The 19,395-nt window shown below is 34.6% G+C and overlaps 1 protein-coding gene and 1 long non-coding RNA gene across 3 annotated transcripts; one reads left to right on the forward strand and one right to left on the reverse strand.

Moving 5' to 3' along the window:
- The first annotated feature begins 2,130 nt into the window (after window positions 1-2,130).
- On the forward strand, window positions 2,131-9,377 carry LOC147396294 (uncharacterized). The gene is made up of 5 exons (XM_086450449.1): window positions 2,131-2,393; window positions 6,084-6,338; window positions 8,145-8,381; window positions 8,512-8,729; window positions 8,898-9,377. Exons 2-5 carry the CDS (start codon window positions 6,084-6,086, stop codon window positions 9,166-9,168), a joined length of 981 nt encoding a protein of 326 aa, XP_086306575.1. The 5' UTR covers window positions 2,131-2,393; the 3' UTR covers window positions 9,169-9,377.
- A 791-nt stretch (window positions 9,378-10,168) lies between these two features.
- Window positions 10,169-13,910, reverse strand: LOC147396295 (uncharacterized). Of its 2 annotated transcripts, none has more exons than XR_015180523.1 (3): window positions 13,389-13,910; window positions 12,242-12,443; window positions 10,169-10,649 (listed from the first exon to the last, which is right to left on the reverse strand). It is a non-coding gene; the product is annotated as an uncharacterized LOC147396295 (long non-coding RNA). The 2 variants fall into 2 exon arrangements; XR_015180522.1 differs by having other exon boundaries at window positions 10,169-10,733.
- Between the last annotated feature and the right edge of the window lie 5,485 nt (window positions 13,911-19,395).

The raw sequence follows: 19,395 nt of genomic DNA on the forward strand, positions 1-19,395 counted from the left end.
ACTATTCAAAAGTATTTATAATATAGGAAGAGGCTTGGAGTCCAAGCAAAAATAACTAATCAATCCCTTAATTGATAGAGATATATAAACTGAATGGTGAAATAGATTTTATATATCTCTTATGGATGAACACCGACTATTCAGGAGGATGTGGCTTAAACAGAGGGGAAATTAAAAAAATAAAGATTTTAATTGGGTTAAGGGAATAATTAAGAAATTTTTTTGAAGCCAACGAGATTGTGAAAATAAAGACTTTTTTATTGGATTGCTACGATACCACCCCAAAAAAGCATGGATGCATATAGAAAGAAGTCCCCGCCATATGGTTAATTAATAAATCTCATACATAAAAGATGCCTAAGCCAGTCGAATTAACCTAGTTTTTCAAATGAATCAATGAATCTACGATTCAACAAGTAGTACTATTAAATGCCGATTAAATTAGTGGATACCCAAATCTATGATTTTATTTATTTTTTCTAAATTCTATAACTATGGTAGGGATTGCATGCTGTCAATTTCAATAATACACTGAGTGTCTCTAATATAAATCAAAATGCTATTAATCATACAATTTTTCTTCCAAAAAGTCTAGTAGGAGTTATAGGCCCCCACACAATTCTCTTAGTGGATTTGCCCTTGTCAGCATCATACCCCTCACAATCATCACCGTTACCATCATCATCTCATCTATAGTCACCAAGTTGGAATACAAGTTTAAAACGGTAAGAGAAAACTTTGAAAAAAGAGAAACAAATGAGAATAAAAGAGAAAATAAACAATATATAGAATTATGAAAAAAAATATAATACGTTAGACATTCATTACAAGTTTTCAATATATTTTTGAGTAAAAATAATATTATTGATTATCTATGCATAATAACATTTTTCCACACATAATTATATATTTTATGATAAAAGAAAATTTTAACCATCAACTATCTTTTGAATAGAATAAGACACTTGAAAAATATTTAAAAATCATTACATCAAACTTAATCATCAAATCCACATTAAACAAGGTTAATAAACGAAATTACAAACAACCATAAACTATAAAAACCAACCAAATGCTTATAAACAAATAGTTTTTTTTTTTTTTTTTAAATGTGTTTAAAATGTAAAAATGCATTTAAAACAAAATCTAAACAAGTTTTAAACTTAATTTTTTTTTTTTTTTGAAAAATACCAGTTTTTTTATTTATTTATTATATTTTTTTAGCCGTAAAAGTAAACTCAATACGCTTAAAACGAGATTTTTGAAAAAAAAATACTGAGTTTTTTTTAATATGATCACATCTCTTTTGTCATTGTCTTAATCATCATCAACATCATATTAAGTTGTTGAAGATGATTGATTTTGAAAAGAAAATTTAAATAATTTTTCATTAGTTGATGATACAATACCAAGTAAGGGGGTATACTCTAGGTTTGAAAACATTTATTTACAAAAACATGAAAGTCTCTCTCTGTCATCATCTCTCTCTAAGTCTCCGTGGACCACTGACTTCGGAACGTACGCGTGTATTTATTTTATTTTTCCTCATTTATTATTATTATTATTAATCATTCACACGTGTCTTTCTTGTTTGACGGCAACTTCGCTGACACATCATCGCATCTTAAGCACAAGAAGGGCGGCTTGGTCAAGGTGGAAATCTTCTATTAATGTAATTACTAGATTATCCTTGTCTACTACCAAAAATTACGACAACGTCCACTAGTCAAATCATAAGAAAAAGTAATTATCTTAAATTTATTTTTAGTTGTGATTGTGATTTTGCAGCAACCTCTATTAATCATTTTTTAACCACCCGTCTGACAAATAAATGCAATCAGATTAATGACCCACAACCTCAATTGTTTTTTCTTTTTTTTTTTTCCTCATTTGTTATGGCCTTCCTTGCATGAGAAGGAAGATGAAGGTGTGGTCGTGGTCAGGGTGGTGGGTGAGTCCATCATTCATTAGCTTTATCAGTAAGGGATAAATGGTCCGACTTGGTAATTTAATGCAAAAAGAAGGCTACTTTAGTTTGTTAAGATATAACGCTTCTTTTACTACTTTTCAACTATCAACCATATATATTTATATTTTATCTTGATTTTAGAATAACTAAAAACATTCAAACTAAAATAAAAAATTACTAAAAAAACAAAAATCTTTATTTTCTTTTCTGGCCAACTAAATGAACGAACCAAGGGCAAAGGTCTGCTTCAGCAGCACTTGAGTTTTTCCAAAATTTCTGTGCCAAGAAACCATCCTCTCACGCGACTTCCTTCTTCTCTCTCCTTTCTCATCTTCTTTCTTTAATTCTCACACACACGTACAACAAGAAAGCAAAGGTTACTGTCGCTTGCCTACTCCTCCCTCCCTCCGCCATTTTTACAGAGGTAATGCAATTTTTTTTTTTTTTTAAATATAAATGATACAATCTTTTTTTTTTTTTTTTTTTGGTGAGGAAGATTCTATTTCTGTTCATGATTTATTGATCATAATTAGGCAAATAAATTTTTCTTTCCCTTTACTAGCTCTTGTTTCAATGTTCTTGGGCATCTTGTATTAATTTATCTGCAAATAACCCTTTTTTTTATTTTTATTTTAATATTATGAACTAGTTAATAATACATTCAGAACCCTTTATTCTGTGTCCTCTTGATTATTTGGGTTTGTTGCTTATGCAAGGAAACAGTGAAGTCAGGAGAAAAACAAATGTTTAGTTTTGCTTATTAGGGTTTATAATATAACTGGACTAGTATTTGAAGGCTTCTCAAAGTCATAGGATCAGTACCCCTCTTAAGCAACGCTACTTTGATGCTCGTTAGTTGAAGGAATCGTCAGAAAGTATACTGAATTAACTAATTGAATTTCTCTTCCAAATTTATATTTTCTCCAACATTTCATCCCTTGGTTCTTCTTTTTTGAGGAGGTATACTTGACATCCTATGGTCAATTAAAATTATTAGGGTTACAACAGGACCGTTTTTAACTAATGCCTTAGTTTGTGCCTTGTTTAGTTAGATGACCAACACTTTGTTCAACAAGCACACCAACCACACACACACACACACACACACACATATATATATATAGGGAGTATTTTAGCGGCCCTAAAGAGAACCCAACTTCTTGCCCAGTTTCGTGATCCATTAGATATCAACTAATCGACTGCTGATATTTAATTTATGGTTTTAAGTTAAAACGTAACGTAATTACGTTCGGCCCCCTATAAAAAATGTTTATTCTGTTTTAAATCCCTCACAACTAAACCCTCTTCTTCCCATAACCCAGCTTCTTCAAACTCTCAAGTTTCAGATCGAAACCCCTTGGAACGAAGCGCTTTATTTAAGAGCTTTAGACAAAGAAGTGAGACAAAGTAAAATCTTTAGCACTCTACACAAAGAACTCCAATTTTTTTTTTCTTTCTCATAGGTTCCAACATTCACAAGAATCCAATCAACCAAGGGAAATAACAGTATTAGAAGGGACCATTGGAGGTTCCAACATTCTCAAGAATCCAATCAACCAAGGGAAAGAATAGTATTAGAAGGGACCATTGGAGGTTCCAACATTCACAAGAATCCAATCAACCAAGGAAAAGAACAGTATTAGAAGGGATCATTGGAAATTGGTGCTCCTCTCTTGATGCTATTCATATGAGTAGTTTCATAAACAGGTAGACCACTAGAGTAAACACGCAAATCATAGTTTTGTAATTCAAATAGATCAGAACTTGAATCACTTTCTGCACCATCATCAACTTCATCAATAACACTTCTAATATCCGTCTTCATTGATGAAAAGTCATCAATCCAAATCCTATCTTTATCAATCAACTTCTTGTTTTTGTCTGAAAACCCATCAATGAATTTGAATTTTTATCCAACCAAGCTAAATCCATGTTTCTTTTCTCATCCAAAGCTTCATCTTGTAAACCCATTGACCTTACTTGCTGCCCATTGCATTTTCGAACCACTTCTTTGGAACCTGTTAGAGGGTTTCGTTCCAAGGGAGTTTTAATCTGAAACTTGAGAGAGAGAGAGAGAGAGAGAGAGAGAGAGAGAGAGAGGGTTTCTTTCGAAGAAGAGAGAGAGAGTTTTCGATCTGCAACTTGAGAGTTCGAAGAAGCTGGGTTATGGGAAGAAGAGGGTTTAGTTGTGAGGGATTTAAAACAGAATAAACATTTTTTACAAGGGGCCGAATGTAATGTAATTACGTTTTAACTTAAAATCATAAATTAAATCTCAGCCGACGGATTAGTTGATATCTAACGGACCACGAAACTTATATATATATATATATAGGGAAATGTTCAGCACCCAACATTTTGCCCAACATGTTTTGTCCTACACGGGTTAGAAGTTTTGGAATGGGCTGATTTTTGGTGAGGATGATCTCTATGGTGAGGAGATCATCCTCACCAAAAATCAGCCCATTGCAAAACTTCTAACCCCATGTTTACAAGTTGAAAAATCGTGGACCGTCCATTTTTTGAAAACCATTTGTGATGGGGTTAGAAGTTTTGGTATGGGCTGCTTTTTGATGAGGATGATCTCCTCACCATAGAGATCATCCTCACCAAAAATCAGCCTATTCCAAAACTTCTAACCCATGTAGGACAATACATGTTGGGCAAATTGTTGGGCAAAATGTTGGGTGCCGAACGGGACCCATATATATATTCAGAATGGGCTGATTTTTTGTGAGGATGATCTCTATGGTGAAGAGATCACCCTCACCAAAAATCAGCGCATTCCAAAACTTCTAACCCTAGTTTACAAGTTGAAGAATTGTGAACCGTCCGATTTTTATAGACCACTTTTGAAGAGGTTAGAAGTTTCGAAATGGGCTGATTTTTGGTAAGGATGATCTCCTCATTCTGAAACCTCTAACCCATACATTGAAATAATGTTTGGCACAATGTTTAACTCTCTTTAGGACCTCCGAACACCACCCATATATATATTGGCATCGTAGGCGCATTGCCCACTCAAAATTGATATGCCAAGAGATAGACAATATAATAGTTGAAAACAAATATTATAATAAATTAAAGAGTTATTTGGTGATGTGTGTCTGAAATGTCACGGAAAATACAATCCTTCATTGTTACATGTTGTTACTTTATTAGTAACTATTAGGTCCCAACATTTTTCTGAGTGATATACTATGTTATAAGCTTTATGTACTACCAACAAGTGATTTGTTTAGAAAATTTTGTATTGGAAAAATAAGTTATCTGAATTTTGGAGATCTCTGTAATGAAATTGACTACATTATTTTTTAGGTCAGGTTTTGATATGAAGAGCAGGTGGTGGAAAATTTTATCTTTATTTGTTAGTGTTCAATATATCCCTTGGCACTTCATAGAAATTACTTGAGTTAGTTTCATTTGAAGTGGGTTGCGTAGCTATTGAGACTTACGTCTGACTAGATCATTTGTACATAGCTTCTGTATTATGGGTATTTTCTCCTTCATTTAAATATATAAACCTTATACTTATCTGAAGAAAAAAACCAATATCACCAGAATCCTTTATACATCACATAAATGCTTAATGTCCAAAATGTAATTTGAATGTTGAAAAGGAAAGAGAGCTGTGCAACATCATGGATCATATGACAAATATGGACCACCAAATATAAATCTATTAATGCTCAACACTTGTTTTTTATGGGATACAAACCAGGCACCTGTGACAGTGGCATATTGCACATCTCATGTTATTCTCTTTTTAAAATTTTGTGATGTAGCTTTGGAACACCTAAATCGTGTATGAGAACATATGCATGGAAAAGCCATCACTTCCGACGAGAATACTAAATGAAGTTTGAGATATTCTTTTTATAACCTGAAAGTCAACTACCATGTTATTAGTTCTCTTTTACTGTTTTTATGATTGTTGAGCACTCAGTGAAACAACTTCTGTTTTCCAACATATAATGAATTCAGGATTCTGTCTCGAACATCCATACTGATATGCTTTTATTGATTATGCTAGTTGTGGTTGTTTAAACTGCAGTAGTTTTCTAAACTGCATTATTTATGTTGTTATTAATACATCCTTTGGGTCTCAATAAAGATGCTGAATTCTTCTGAAGAGGCGTTGGGAAAGCACAATACAAACTCTGGGGAACATACAAGGGAAGACAGTGAATATGTTAGACTGGTTATATCAAATGATCTAAGGATAGGTGAAGTTGATTACTTGCAACCTCAAGCAGAAACAAGTGTTAGATCTCGCATGTGGTGGATGAAAGCTTTATTATGGTGCTTTGTTTCGATAATATTGCTTGTCATTTCCGTGAAGTGGGGAGCACCATTTCTTCTTGAGAAGGTATTCCCAACATCTCTCTTCCTCTCTTCTGCTCACTGTTATGTGTACTAATGTTTCATTTTTGCCATTACATTTTAGTTATTTATTTCAAGTCCTAGCAACATTAAAGGTTCATGAAGCCTGCTCCAAATATAGTTCACATGGCCCACCAATTCATTAACTCATTCCATTGTATTGTTGGCCCAATTCTTTTGCCGGGGTTTTGCCCAAGACTAATTAGTTGGACAACTTTAACTGTGTAATCTAAAGAAAGGAGAGGTAAACAACAGTGAAGCTAAAATATAGAAAATGTCCATAGACCTGGCAGTTAGGGTTACGCCCCATCCATTTATCAAAAGGTTTCATCATCTCTGTTACCTGACACTTCAAATGGGATGCAAGTTTACATAATATATCCATCGTGTGGCTGAGTGTCATGGTCCTATAGGTTTGACAGTGGAGTGATCGTGAGTGTGCTAGTCGTAACACAACTAATGCAAGCTTTGAGTGTTCGCGTATGGCTGCTATCTGATATGATGCCTTGATGCTTCTATGGCAAATAATGAATGCTAGTTATGTTGAGTGTTCTCCACACCCGCAGCAGTGCCTTGGGACATACCCCAAGTGTCTTGAGGCGACTTTGGGAGTCGAATGACACATACAAGGTACCCAATGAGATTAGTGTGCTGTATCAGAGCCATCTCTAGATTTCTCGCACACAAAGTCACTCATTACTGTACTAAAATCACATGATAAGGGAGTACTTAGGCTACATGCATTGAGCAGCCTATGAGCCGCACCTGTCCCATGATATCTAAGATGGCCAAATCCTCCTATAGGAACCATCTGAGAGGATACATGGCCTTATACATATAGGGTGCATATCAGGTGCACATACTTGACCTCAGGGTTCATATGGGTACCCCAATGTCAATTACCTTGTCCAACACCATCTCAGGACATGTCCAAATGTCTACAGGAACCTAGGAAAACCCCTTCCAGGATTGTCCTAAGTTGGTCTTGAGTTGAGGCAGGATGTATTCATGAGATGGCCTTGCGTTGGTCTCAGTGAGAGGGAGGGGTGAGTAAGCACCCCTCCTTAAAGAGGATGCTGTGACTTTTAGGGAATCTAGAAGGGAACACTAAAAAATGAGACAAATCATACCGGGCCTTTATTTCCTCCACAGAATTCTAATTGACGAGCCATCAATTTTTTTGGATATGTATTGACCTAAGTTCCATAGAAGCTCCCTTGGTTGACATTGCCTCGCTAGATCGTGGCACCTACCATTGCTGGTTGTGTGGGCCCCACCACTGAATATTCATGTTTCCCCTGTTGGGCCTAGCCACAATCATGGTCTTATAGAGCACGTCAAAACGGCCATGACATTGAACCATATCATCTTTGTTTTTATGTATGATACGTATGAAATGGAATATAAGCCCCATGATCTTTTCATTCATATTTTGCATCAATGTCCTTTCACTACGAACAAAAATCTTCGACATCCAGGTGATACTTATTCTGTGGATCCATGTTTGTAATTGCAACAATAGTCCATGTAATGATGTTAAACCTGTACTGGGTGCCAAACATTGTCACCCTAGAAACTACGAACTACTGCTGCTCAATTGAAACATTTAATTATTATTATTAAAATGTATTATATTTAATCACCATAAAGTAACATTTTGTTAAACTAGCTTCGCAGGAGATGTTTTGACAATATGTCACGTCTAAGATGGCATCGTTTAAGTGTAGTCCTTATTAGTAGCAGCAGTTAAACCTTTTTGATCCTGAAGCTTTCTAATTGTCTTTTGTTGTAGGTACTCCTTCCGATCATGCAGTGGGAAGCCACTGCCTTTGGCCGGCCGGTCCTTGCTCTTGTGCTTGTCGCCTCTTTGGCATTGTTCCCTGTGCTCTTAATCCCCTCAGGACCGTCCATGTGGCTAGCGGGGATGATTTTTGGATATGGTCTTGGTTTTGTTATAATCATGATTGGAACAACCATTGGGATGATCTTACCTTATTTGATTGGATTGGTGTTCCGAGAACGTATCCATGTGAGTCACATTAATTGTTCCTGCCATGAAAAAATTAGTATGGTGTGCATTACTGAATTTTGATCTTGATTTGTTCCTAATTTCCTTCGATATCTTAATTTTCATCCCATATTTTTCTTAAAATGTGCAGCAATGGTTGAAGAGATGGCCCCAAAATGCTGCCATAATTAGGCTGGCTGGGGAGGGTAGCTGGTTCCATCAGTTTCGGGTGGTTGCTATATTCAGGATCTCACCCTTTCCGTATACAATTTTCAACTATGCTATAGTGGTAACGAATATGAGTTTTTGGCCCTATATATGCGGATCTATTACTGGAATGGTACCTGAAGCTTTCATCTACATCTATGGGTTGGTTTTATCTGAACCTATTGTATTATTTTTTCTGCTTTTATTGGACTTGAGCATAATATAAATGAGAAATTTGGATGTTCCTATGGGCCAAGGCATGCATCGAAATATTAGAACTTTAATGTCTCTGACACGATTACCTCTTTCTTATGGTGGTTTTGGTTGCAGTGGGCGGCTATTAAAGACATTGACAGATGTGAAGTATAAAAACTATCATATGACAACCGTTGAGATTGTATACAACATTATCTCCTTTATCATTGCAATCATCACTACGGTTGCTTTCACCATCTATGCCAAAAGAGCCTTAAACGAGCTCAAAAAGGAAGAGAGTAGCGAAGAAGCTGCTGTTAGCATAACCGACCATGGTAATTATGAGATGGAAAAGCTTCCACTTGAAAGACCTAAACATCTGGGTATCTCATTTGTCTCTCAATGATGTCTTCAGATACATAGATACTGTAAAGATTTGGCATGAATTGATTATGTGTATTAGATTCCCATATCTTTGTATTTCAAAAGAGAAGGAGAAAATGTGAGAGGCTATACAACAAACTTGAAAAGATGACAGGAAATGGGTTTTCGATACTGATTCTATGTAATCATCTCATCCCAATCATATGTATATAAAGTTTTTACAGGATCTTAGATAGCCATTAGCTTTGAACAAGCCCTGAGACCCCCACGTGTGATTCAATCAGTTTAATCTTGATGCATGCCAAAAAATTTAGTCAATTTAGATGTTCAGGCACCCATTTTGTTGTGGGTATGAATATTTTCTTCTTATTTAGATGTAGCTTTCTAAGTTATTTATTGGCTATTTTAGACACACCCCGCTATGAAATTGGTCATATTAGGTTTACCCCCTTTTCAAAATGCAAGATTAGGCTTACTACCTTGACCGTAAGTCAACATGATTTAATGATGAAATTTCTTTTTTAGAAACTCTTTAAATACTTAAATTACTAAATCAAATTTCGGAAAATATCAAAATTACATTGTTAAATCATCATGAAAAAGCAACTTGACTAATGGTCAAGGGGGGTGAGCTTAATCTTGCATTTTGCAAGGGGATAAACCTAATATCACGAATTTTACAGTGGGGGTGTTTCTATTATATCCTTATTTATTATTATATATATAGAACAAATGTTCACAATGGTCTGGTTATTGCAATTCATGGTTTGGTGCATCCCAATGGGAAATGTAACATCTATATAGAGCAAATTCCAAATTATGGATGAGACATGCCCCACCATAACAAAATTACTATTGTATGCTTACATGAGGTAGTACCGTGTCACTGATGACTTGGGTTCAATAATATGGGAAACTTGATTGGATCCATATAGAAAACTTCTTTAGCTGAAGGAAAAGGATAACATCTTCTATCTGCAAGGCGTGGTGTTGAGAAAAATCTCAAGGAGAACAAAGAGGTGGAAATAAACTAGAGCTCAAGAGCAGTAAAATTTCATGTTGAATTACATGATACAAGAAATGTACCTTTCCCGACTCATTCAAGGGATTGGAAAGAAAATTCCATGCTAGTCCTCTCTTCTCTCTCTCTCTCTCTCTCTCTCTCTTGGGTGAGGCTATTTTTATAATAAAATCAATAAATTGGTATCATCACCCCGAGACTTTACCAACTAAGCTAGCTGGTACCATCAATATTGTTAGTCTATAGCAACGCAATGGCCCAATGTAAATACACTCAGGATCCAATACCATTTCCTGTTCCTATAAAATAGGAACGGTTTTAGTTGAAGTTCAAAGAACCTCGGGATCCTAACCAAGCTGTGCGCACAGCCCAATGTGTTTATTCTCCAATCATAGCATGCCACGTAGACATCATTCCTATCCATGGATCGGGACATCATACTGGAGATCGATTCTTGTAAATATTCTCTGAAGTGCATAGTTCTTCATTCCAAATCAAATAGAAAACGTTATTTCAAGGTGTTGGTGAGACCTGTTATCTCCGGCACTAAGTCATGACATTATGTACTTCAAAACAAACAAAAAAAAACAAAAATGAAATGGGAAAAAAAAAAAGTGGTAATACTGAGTTTGAAACTAGTACATGTTTAGAAACAGGCATGTTTGGATACCGGATAATTATGCCACACTAATTCATCTATGTAACGAGAATTTATGCAAAAAAGACGAGCACCAGTTATTTCTGAGATGTCTGTAAAGATTTTAAGGGAGAAAAAGAGTAAATCTCATACTTTCATACAATCCCATCCATCCATGGTTGAGATAATAGCTGTGAAGACTTTCAGAGGGGACTAAGAGACTGGTAAAAGTTGTCAGCAGGTCCAGAGACCCCAAAGGGACTTTGGGCAGTGAAATTCTAGCTGTTAATGTATTAGCTCACTCATCAAACCTACATTTTCTTACTCAAGGTGCAGAATAAGAGCTGTGGAACAGAAAATAAAAAAGCTTACATTTTACATGATAAGAGTAGTCTGCTGATTCAATGGTCAGATGAGGAACCTAGAAGGACAATTATGATTTCTTTACTGAAAGTTAAGAAATAGCCCCAGGGCTATGGAACAAAGGATTATCCTGGACCTACACCAAGGTATTGATGGTGATTCTCACATATCGTAGAACTAGAAAGTGGTACGATGAGATAGAACACATTAGAAACAAAGACAAAGAGTGGGTTCCCTACTCCTAATGGTTAAAGAAAGCCATTTCATTCTGAATTAATCTACCTAAGTAGGATTCGAACCTATGACCAATCAATTAATAGAAGATTGCTCTACCATTGAGCTACTGAGGAACACCCGGAAATTAGATCTCATAGAGTTAAATTCTCATTCTCAACCCATGACCACTATGAGCTGAAACTTCCTTCATAACTCATGGAACTCTTTGAAGCGACTCCATTCCATGCCTCATTTCATAGGGAACCTAAAAGTTATTGTATTTCATTATATTCTGCCCATATCCCAATTCTATTCTTTTAATATCCCCGGTCTCATTGACATAAGAAATGTTGTTTCTATCCTATCTATTTTCTATATATGGAAAGTAAAGAAATCATCATATAATAATTGAGAAATTGCAATAGAAAAGAGAAATTTTCAGCTGTTTGGTTGGTGATCATATCACATTGGCTGAAAACTATTGAGGAGTCTAGCAGACAAATGTCCCACAATAAAAGAAAGAACAATGATGGGGTAGTTCCCTCTACTAACCAAAAAAAACAAGTGATTCAGGACCAAGTGATCATCATAAATCACTTGTCGAATTCTGTCAATCCCTCCAGGGCTGGTTGACAGACCACTAATGCATTTCTCCAGTTTAATTGTCTAAACCGACTTCATGACAATGTAAATAAGCTGCAAAGTACAATGTGTTATGTCTAAAGAAAATTGAGGAAACTTCATATTTCTTTCTTCCAGAAGAAAAAGAAATTATAGAGAAAATGCAAAAAAGTTTTCAGAACAAGTCAAGAAGAAAACAGAAATTCTCAAGGGGAAACCTTTTGATATAAAGGCTACCTTAGGAAGTCATTGGCAGATGAATTTAGCATCCGAGTCAAGGCTAGGTACTGCGATTAAAAGACCTTGCACCTCTTCCTTATTGACCGATGGCGCTTCAGCTCCTAAAATAGCTTATTTTTCTTGGTGCTACGACCACTGCTGATGCTGTAACCATTCTCATTATACCTACACCCTTTTACCTGGTTGATTCTTCTCTTCCCTATATATATACAATCAAGACCAAGTTCATTTTTTCCAGTTCCAATGTGACTCTTTCGCCAAGTTTAATAACATTCTTACTTAAGTGGAATTACATAAAAAAAAAAATTCAATCCCATCCCACACAAGTAGTTTAAAAAAAAAACAAAAGAAATGTAAATCTTAAAGCAAGAGAAGATAGACATTCCTTCAAAACAAAGTACTCCCAGTTAATGGGTGTCCAATATAGTTTCAAATTAAGAAGAAAAAAAAAAAATGAAGAAATGAAACAACAAATAATGAATTTGATTCATGCCATGAAAAATTAAGCAAACATCAGATTGGATGAATTCATGTCTTGAGTACACATCTCTCCACCAATGCTGAGAATCAATGTACATAGCTAATTCTTTTTCTTTGAAATAATTGTTTCTTCTTGTTATATTAAGCTTCAATTTCCAACCACAAGGACGATACACAAGTCTCTTTCTTGATCATATCCAATCCCAAGTTATTTACAATCATCAACCCAAAAAAAGCCTTCTCCTGATTTGAACATCAACTTGTGCTTGTTGAAGAGATGATTTAGGCAAGCTCTAGTTTTGTTGAAATTCTGGTCTGATACCCTTGTAGACTTGAATTTGGAAAAATTCAAGCATTCAATAAAATGAGGCAACGTAATTCCAATACACCCCATTTAAAGAAATTGATTAATTGTCTTAATTAACCATCAAAACAAACAAAAGAAGATGTATTCAATCAATGATTGACTAGTACTAGTGTGTGTTTGAAAAATCTGTATGGACGTTGCATTCCCTTGAATAAAAATCATTCTTCTCAATCAAAAGTTTCAACCTATCAAAAGAAAATTCACGACTGTTGGGATCGCTTGTCTGAGATGTTGTTGGTGAATCCAAAGTAAGGGGAGGTTTCGTAAAACAGAGGCAAGAACCACTACTAATCTTACCAGAAGGATTTGTAGCTGAAGAACAAGTCTTCTTTTTGTATAATTTCTTGGCTTTTCTGAAAGGGAACAAAATCAGATGTTTTGCGTTTCTGATCTTCCTTCCACACCCTTTCTTCCTCTTCCTCCTCTTCTTTTCCGGATCCTCCTCTCTTTCAGTTTCAATGATTTCTTTGACGTCATCTACGGATTTCTCTCTATCAGACATGAAACAAACTCCAATTTTTTAATTTCTTTTTTAAAATAAGAAAATTTTGGGGGTAGGATAACTAAGACTTGGAGAGAAAAATAAGAAAACCCAAATTTTGGGAATTGGGATTTTGGGATTTGGTATTTGGTATTTGGAAATAAGAAACAGAGGGTATTCCCTCACTTGGTTAGGAACAATTTGAATATTGGCCGATATTTACGCGTAAAGGAAAAGAACAACTCAAAACTTTCAGATTAAAAATAAAAAAAAAACAATTATTAAATTAAATATATTAATTAGTTGAGATATGCCACGCGTTGGTTTAGTGGTGGCATCCCATTCCCCCCGTCTTCCTTATCCTTCGAGAAATATTCTTTTGGTTGTCATGTCATGTCATCATACGGTGCATGATTGTCCACGTATGCAAATGAAATGATCATCAGAGTATGTTTAGTTTAGTTTAGTTTAGTATAATTTAATTAAGAAGATATAGAATAATTTGAGAGGGGAGATTATATGGTCAATGATTGAGAAGTTGTTATTTTGATTTGCAAATGAAATAATTGGTATGCAGATTAATCAGATCTTGAAGGGCGTAAGATAATGAGAGATGTGTACTTTGAACTCATCTGATCTGATCTGATCTGATGAGATGCAATAATGGGTTTGCAGATACTGCTGGATCACGTGTCAACCTGTCAGTGTGTGTGTGTGTGTGGTTGCATCTGATCAGGTGTTCTTTCACCTATTTGGTAACTCCAGATCTGACACCACTACCTCTAGTATCTGTAAAAGAAAGGAAGATAGAAAGAAAAGAACCTTTAATTTACTTAAGTCTCTTTTCAATGGAATCTCAAGTACTCTTTATATATATATATATATATGGGAAAACGAGTTAAAACAGTTACTGATAGAGACGCTACATCATACAAGATACTTGGCTTCAATAGATCATGATTGTAGAGATCTATTGAGTAAAAGTTAAAAACAGAATTGAGATATCAATCTCAAAACGCTGATTTTTTTATTTATTTAAATAAGCAATCCAAATTGGATGCTCATCATTGAATTGAACAGCTTCAATTTCATCATTTACGGATTAAGAAAAACGGAGATTCTAAAACTCAACATCTAATTTGAAAAATAAAAATGAATCAACAGAATTTCAAGATCATGAATGAAATCGTTTTCCTTAATTACAATGTTAGTTGCTCTCTTACAAATTATTATTTGTGGAGCTAAATTTGAGTTTTACCTCAATTTACTTTGTTCTGTTGTTTTGTAGGTGTGGTACTAGTCAATAATTTTTCAATGATCAAGTTAGAATTATTGAAAAAATGTTATTAACTCTGATCTCTAGGGATCGAAAAAAAGAATTGTCTTCCCTTGGATCCTCCCTCTATTATATAGGATATCTCTCAAGATCAGGGTTTCCCCTCATTCGGGATTTGATCCTAAAGGATCCCTTGATCACAAGGATCTTAAACCAAAAATGAAACCCTTCTTATCATGTTCTGAGAGTCTTGAAATTTTTTTTAAAATTTTTTAACTTGATAAGTGAGGCAAAGAATCGCGCGAATGTTCTGATTTGATGTGCCCTGTTAATCAGGATAGATTTTGATCCATGCCTTGCCCTTCTATTAAGTAAAGCTGAATTATTGACCTATCCTAAGTACCACTTACCTTTGACAATCATTTTTCTACTCTTCAATTCATGTCTTCAGCAAAAGACAAATAGGATCTTGATGAAACACCAATTTTACCCTTTTTATTAATATGATCAATTGCTTTTACAAAAATATAGAATCACTCAGTCAAATTACTATTAATATTCAATCTCTTGAGGAATTTTTTAATCTTTATATATTGATTAAGAGGAAATTGTCAAATAATTATTTTTTTAATCTTAGATCACAATTGGTTGTTATTGCTAAAATAAAGAATTACCTAGATCACTTGATTAGATTACTATAATTAATATTCAATCTTTTGAATAATTTTTTAATTTTTGTTTGTTAGGAGGAGGAAATTGCCAAAGAATTATTTTAGATAACACTTTTTAATTTAATAGATGGTAATGTGATTTTCCAAACGGTCATGTAACTATTTGCCTCAATAATCATTTATTGATTTGGATGAACTAGTCAAAAGTGTAAGGAAACAACTCTTTCTACCACTTTGAAACCCATTCCATTGTAAGGATGGTCAAATCCCTTTAAGCAATGAACAATTCTATTTTGTGCATGAATGATCAAAAACCAATTGGACTAGCTGTCTAAAATATCATGTAGCTGTTAAACCACTTTAATCAATGGTCAAGTCAAGCACTGGTGCATAGAATATCTCACGTAATTAAATAAATGACTAAGATATATATATATATATATATATATGGGAAATGTTCGGCACTAAACATTTTGCCCAATCATTTTTGTCCTACCGAGGAGATCATCATCACCAAAAATCAGCCCATTCCAAAACTTCTAGCCCTATGTTTACAAGTTGAAAAATCGTGAACCGTCCATTTTTTGTAAATCATTTTTTATGGGATTAGAAGTTTTGGAATGGGCTGATTTTTGGTGAGGATGATCTCCTCACCGTAGAGATCATCCTCACCAAAAATCAGCCCATTCCAAAACTTCTAACCCATGTAAGACAAAAATGTTTGGTGCTGAACGAGACCCTATATATATATATGTATATATATATATATAGGGTCAGGTTCAAGGGCCATGTGAGAAAACATGTAAGAAAACTTTCGACGGTAAATAAAATTTTAAAATATGGGTTAGAAATTTTGGATTGAGCTGATTTTTTGTGAGGATGATCTCTATGATGGGAAGATCATCCAAAAAAAAAAATAGTCTAATCTGAAACTTCTAACCCCATTAAAAGTGATTTAGAATGTGGACCGTCGATTTTTTACCAATTTTTATCATTAATTTGTAAATCACTTTTGATGGATTTAGAAGTTTCTGATTGAGCTGATTTTTTGTGAGGATGATCTTTTCATCATAGTGACCATCCTTGCAAAAAATCAGCTCAATCCAAAACCTCTAACCCTTATTTTAAAAAACGAAAGTTTTCTTACATGTTTTCTCACATGGCCCTTGAACCTGACCCATATACATATATATATATGGGTCCCTTTCAGCAACAAACATTTTGGCAAACATTTTGGCAAAACATTTTTCAAAACATGGGTTAGAGGTTTTGGAATGGGCTGATTTTTGATGAGCATGATCTCTATGGTGAGGAGATCATCCTCATCAAAAATCAGCCCATTCCAAAACTTCTAACCCCATGTTTACAAGTTGGGAAATCGTGGACCGTCCATTTTTTGTAAGCCATTTTTTATGGGTAAGAGGTTTTGGAATGGGCTGATTTTTGATGATGATGATCTCCTCACCGTAGAGATCATCCTCACCAAAAATCAGCCCATTCCAAAACCTCTAACCCATATTTTGAAAAATGTTTTGCCAAAATGTTTGTCAAAATGTTTGTTGCTGAACATTTCCCTATATATATATATATATATATATATATATATATATATAGGGTCCCGTTCGCCACCCTTAGTTTTACCACACACTTTAACAAACGCGTTTTGTCTTACATGGGTTAGAAGTTTCGGAATGAGCTGATTTTTGGTGAGGATGATCTCTATGGTGAGGAGATCATCCTCACCAAAAATCAGCTCATTCCAAAACTTCTAACCCCATCAAAATTGATTTACAAAAAATGGACGGTCCACGATTTTTCAACGTGTAAACATGGGGCTAAACATTTCGGAATGGGCTGATTTTTGGGGAGGATGATCTTCTAATCATAGAGATCATCCTCACCAAAAATCAGCTCATTCCAAAACTTATAACCCATGTAGGACAAAAAACGTTTGTTAAAGTGTGTGGTAAAACTTAGGGTGCTGAACATTTCCCATATATATATATATATACACACACACACACGTTCAGCACCCAACCATTTACCCAACAATTTGCCCAACATGTTTTGTCCTACATGGGTTAGAAGTTTTGGAATGGGCTGATTTTTGGTGAGGATGATCTCTATGGTTAGAAGATCATCCTCACCAAAAATCAGCCCATTCCAAAACTTCTAACCCCTTGTTTACAAGTTGAAAAATCGTGGACCGTCCATTTTTTGTAAACCATTTGTGATGGGGTTAGAAGTTTTGGAATGAGATGATTTTTAGTGACCATGATCTCGTCACCATAGAGATCATCCTCACCAGGAGATCATCCTCACCAAAAATCAGCCTATTCCAAAACTTCTAACCATGTAGGACAAAACATGTTGGGTAAATGATTGGGTGCGAAAAATATATATATATATATATGGGAAATGTTCAGCAATAAACATTTGGCAAAACATTTTTCAAAACATGGGTTAGAGGTTTTGGAATGGGCTGATTTTTGGTGAGAATGATCTCTACGGTGAGGAGATCATCATCACCAAAAATCAGCCCATTCCAAACTTCTAACCCCATAAAAAATGGTTTACAAAAAATGGATGGTCCACGATTTTTCAACTTGTAAACTGGGGCTAGAAGTTCTGGAATGGGCTGATTTTTGGTGAGGATGATCTCCTCACCGTAGAGATCATCCTCACCAAAAATCAACCCATTCCAAAACCTCTAACCCATGTTTTGAAAAATATTTTGCCAAAATGTTTGTTGCTGAACGAGACCCTATATATATATATATATATATGTGTGTGTGTGTGTGTGTGTGTGTGTGTGTGTGTGTGTATGTGTGTGTGTGTGTGTGGTTCAAGGGACATATGTAAAAACATATGTAAAAGTAATGGTTTTTCAAAATATGGGTTAGAGGTTTTAGATTGAATTGATTTTTGCGAAGATGGTCACTATGATGAGAAGATCATCCTCACAAAAAATCAGCTCAATCTGAAACTTTTAAATCCATCAAAAGTGATTTACAAATTATTGGTAAAAATTGGCAAAAAATCGACAGTCCACATTTTAAATCACTTTTAATAGGGTTAGAAGTTTCAGATTGGACTGATTTCTTTTCTTGCTGATCTTCCCATCATAGAGATCATTCTCACAAAAAATTAGCTCAATCCAAAACTTCTAACCAATATTTTGAAAATTTATTAATGTTACATTATTTTTACATATGTTTTTTCATATGTCCCTTGATCCGTATATATATATATATATGGGGGTGGTTTATGGGACATGAAAAAACAATGGTTTTTCAAAATATGGGTTAGAGGTTTTGGATTGAGCTGATTTTTTTTTTTTTTTTGCGAGGATGGTCACTATGATGAGAAGATCATCCTCACAAAAAATCAACTTAATCTGAAACTTCTAAATCCATCAAAAGTGATTTACAAATTATTGGCAAAAAAATCGACAGTCCACATTCTAAATCACTTTTAATGGGGTTAGAAATTTCAAATTGGACTGATTTTTTTTTCCGGATGATCTTCCCATCATAGAGATCATCCTCACAAAAAACTAGCTCAATCCGAAACTTTTAACCCATATTTTGAAAATTTATTAATGTTACATTGTTTTTTAATATGTTTTTTCATATGTCCCTTGATCCTTTCCCTACATATATATATATATATATATATATATATATATATATATGTATATGGGGCAGGTCATGTGACATATGTAAAAACAATGGTTTTTCAAAATATGGGTTAGAGGTTTTGGATTTAGCTGATTTTTTGTGAGGATAGTCACTATGATGAGAAGATCATCCTCACAAAAAATCAGCTCAATCTGAAATTTCTAAATCCATTAAAAGTAATTTACAAATTATTCGT

This window comes from Akebia trifoliata, chromosome 8, assembly GCF_017979445.1.
Source record: "Akebia trifoliata isolate Shusen 1 chromosome 8, ASM1797944v1, whole genome shotgun sequence".
Lineage (NCBI taxonomy): Eukaryota > Viridiplantae > Streptophyta > Magnoliopsida > Ranunculales > Lardizabalaceae > Akebia > Akebia trifoliata.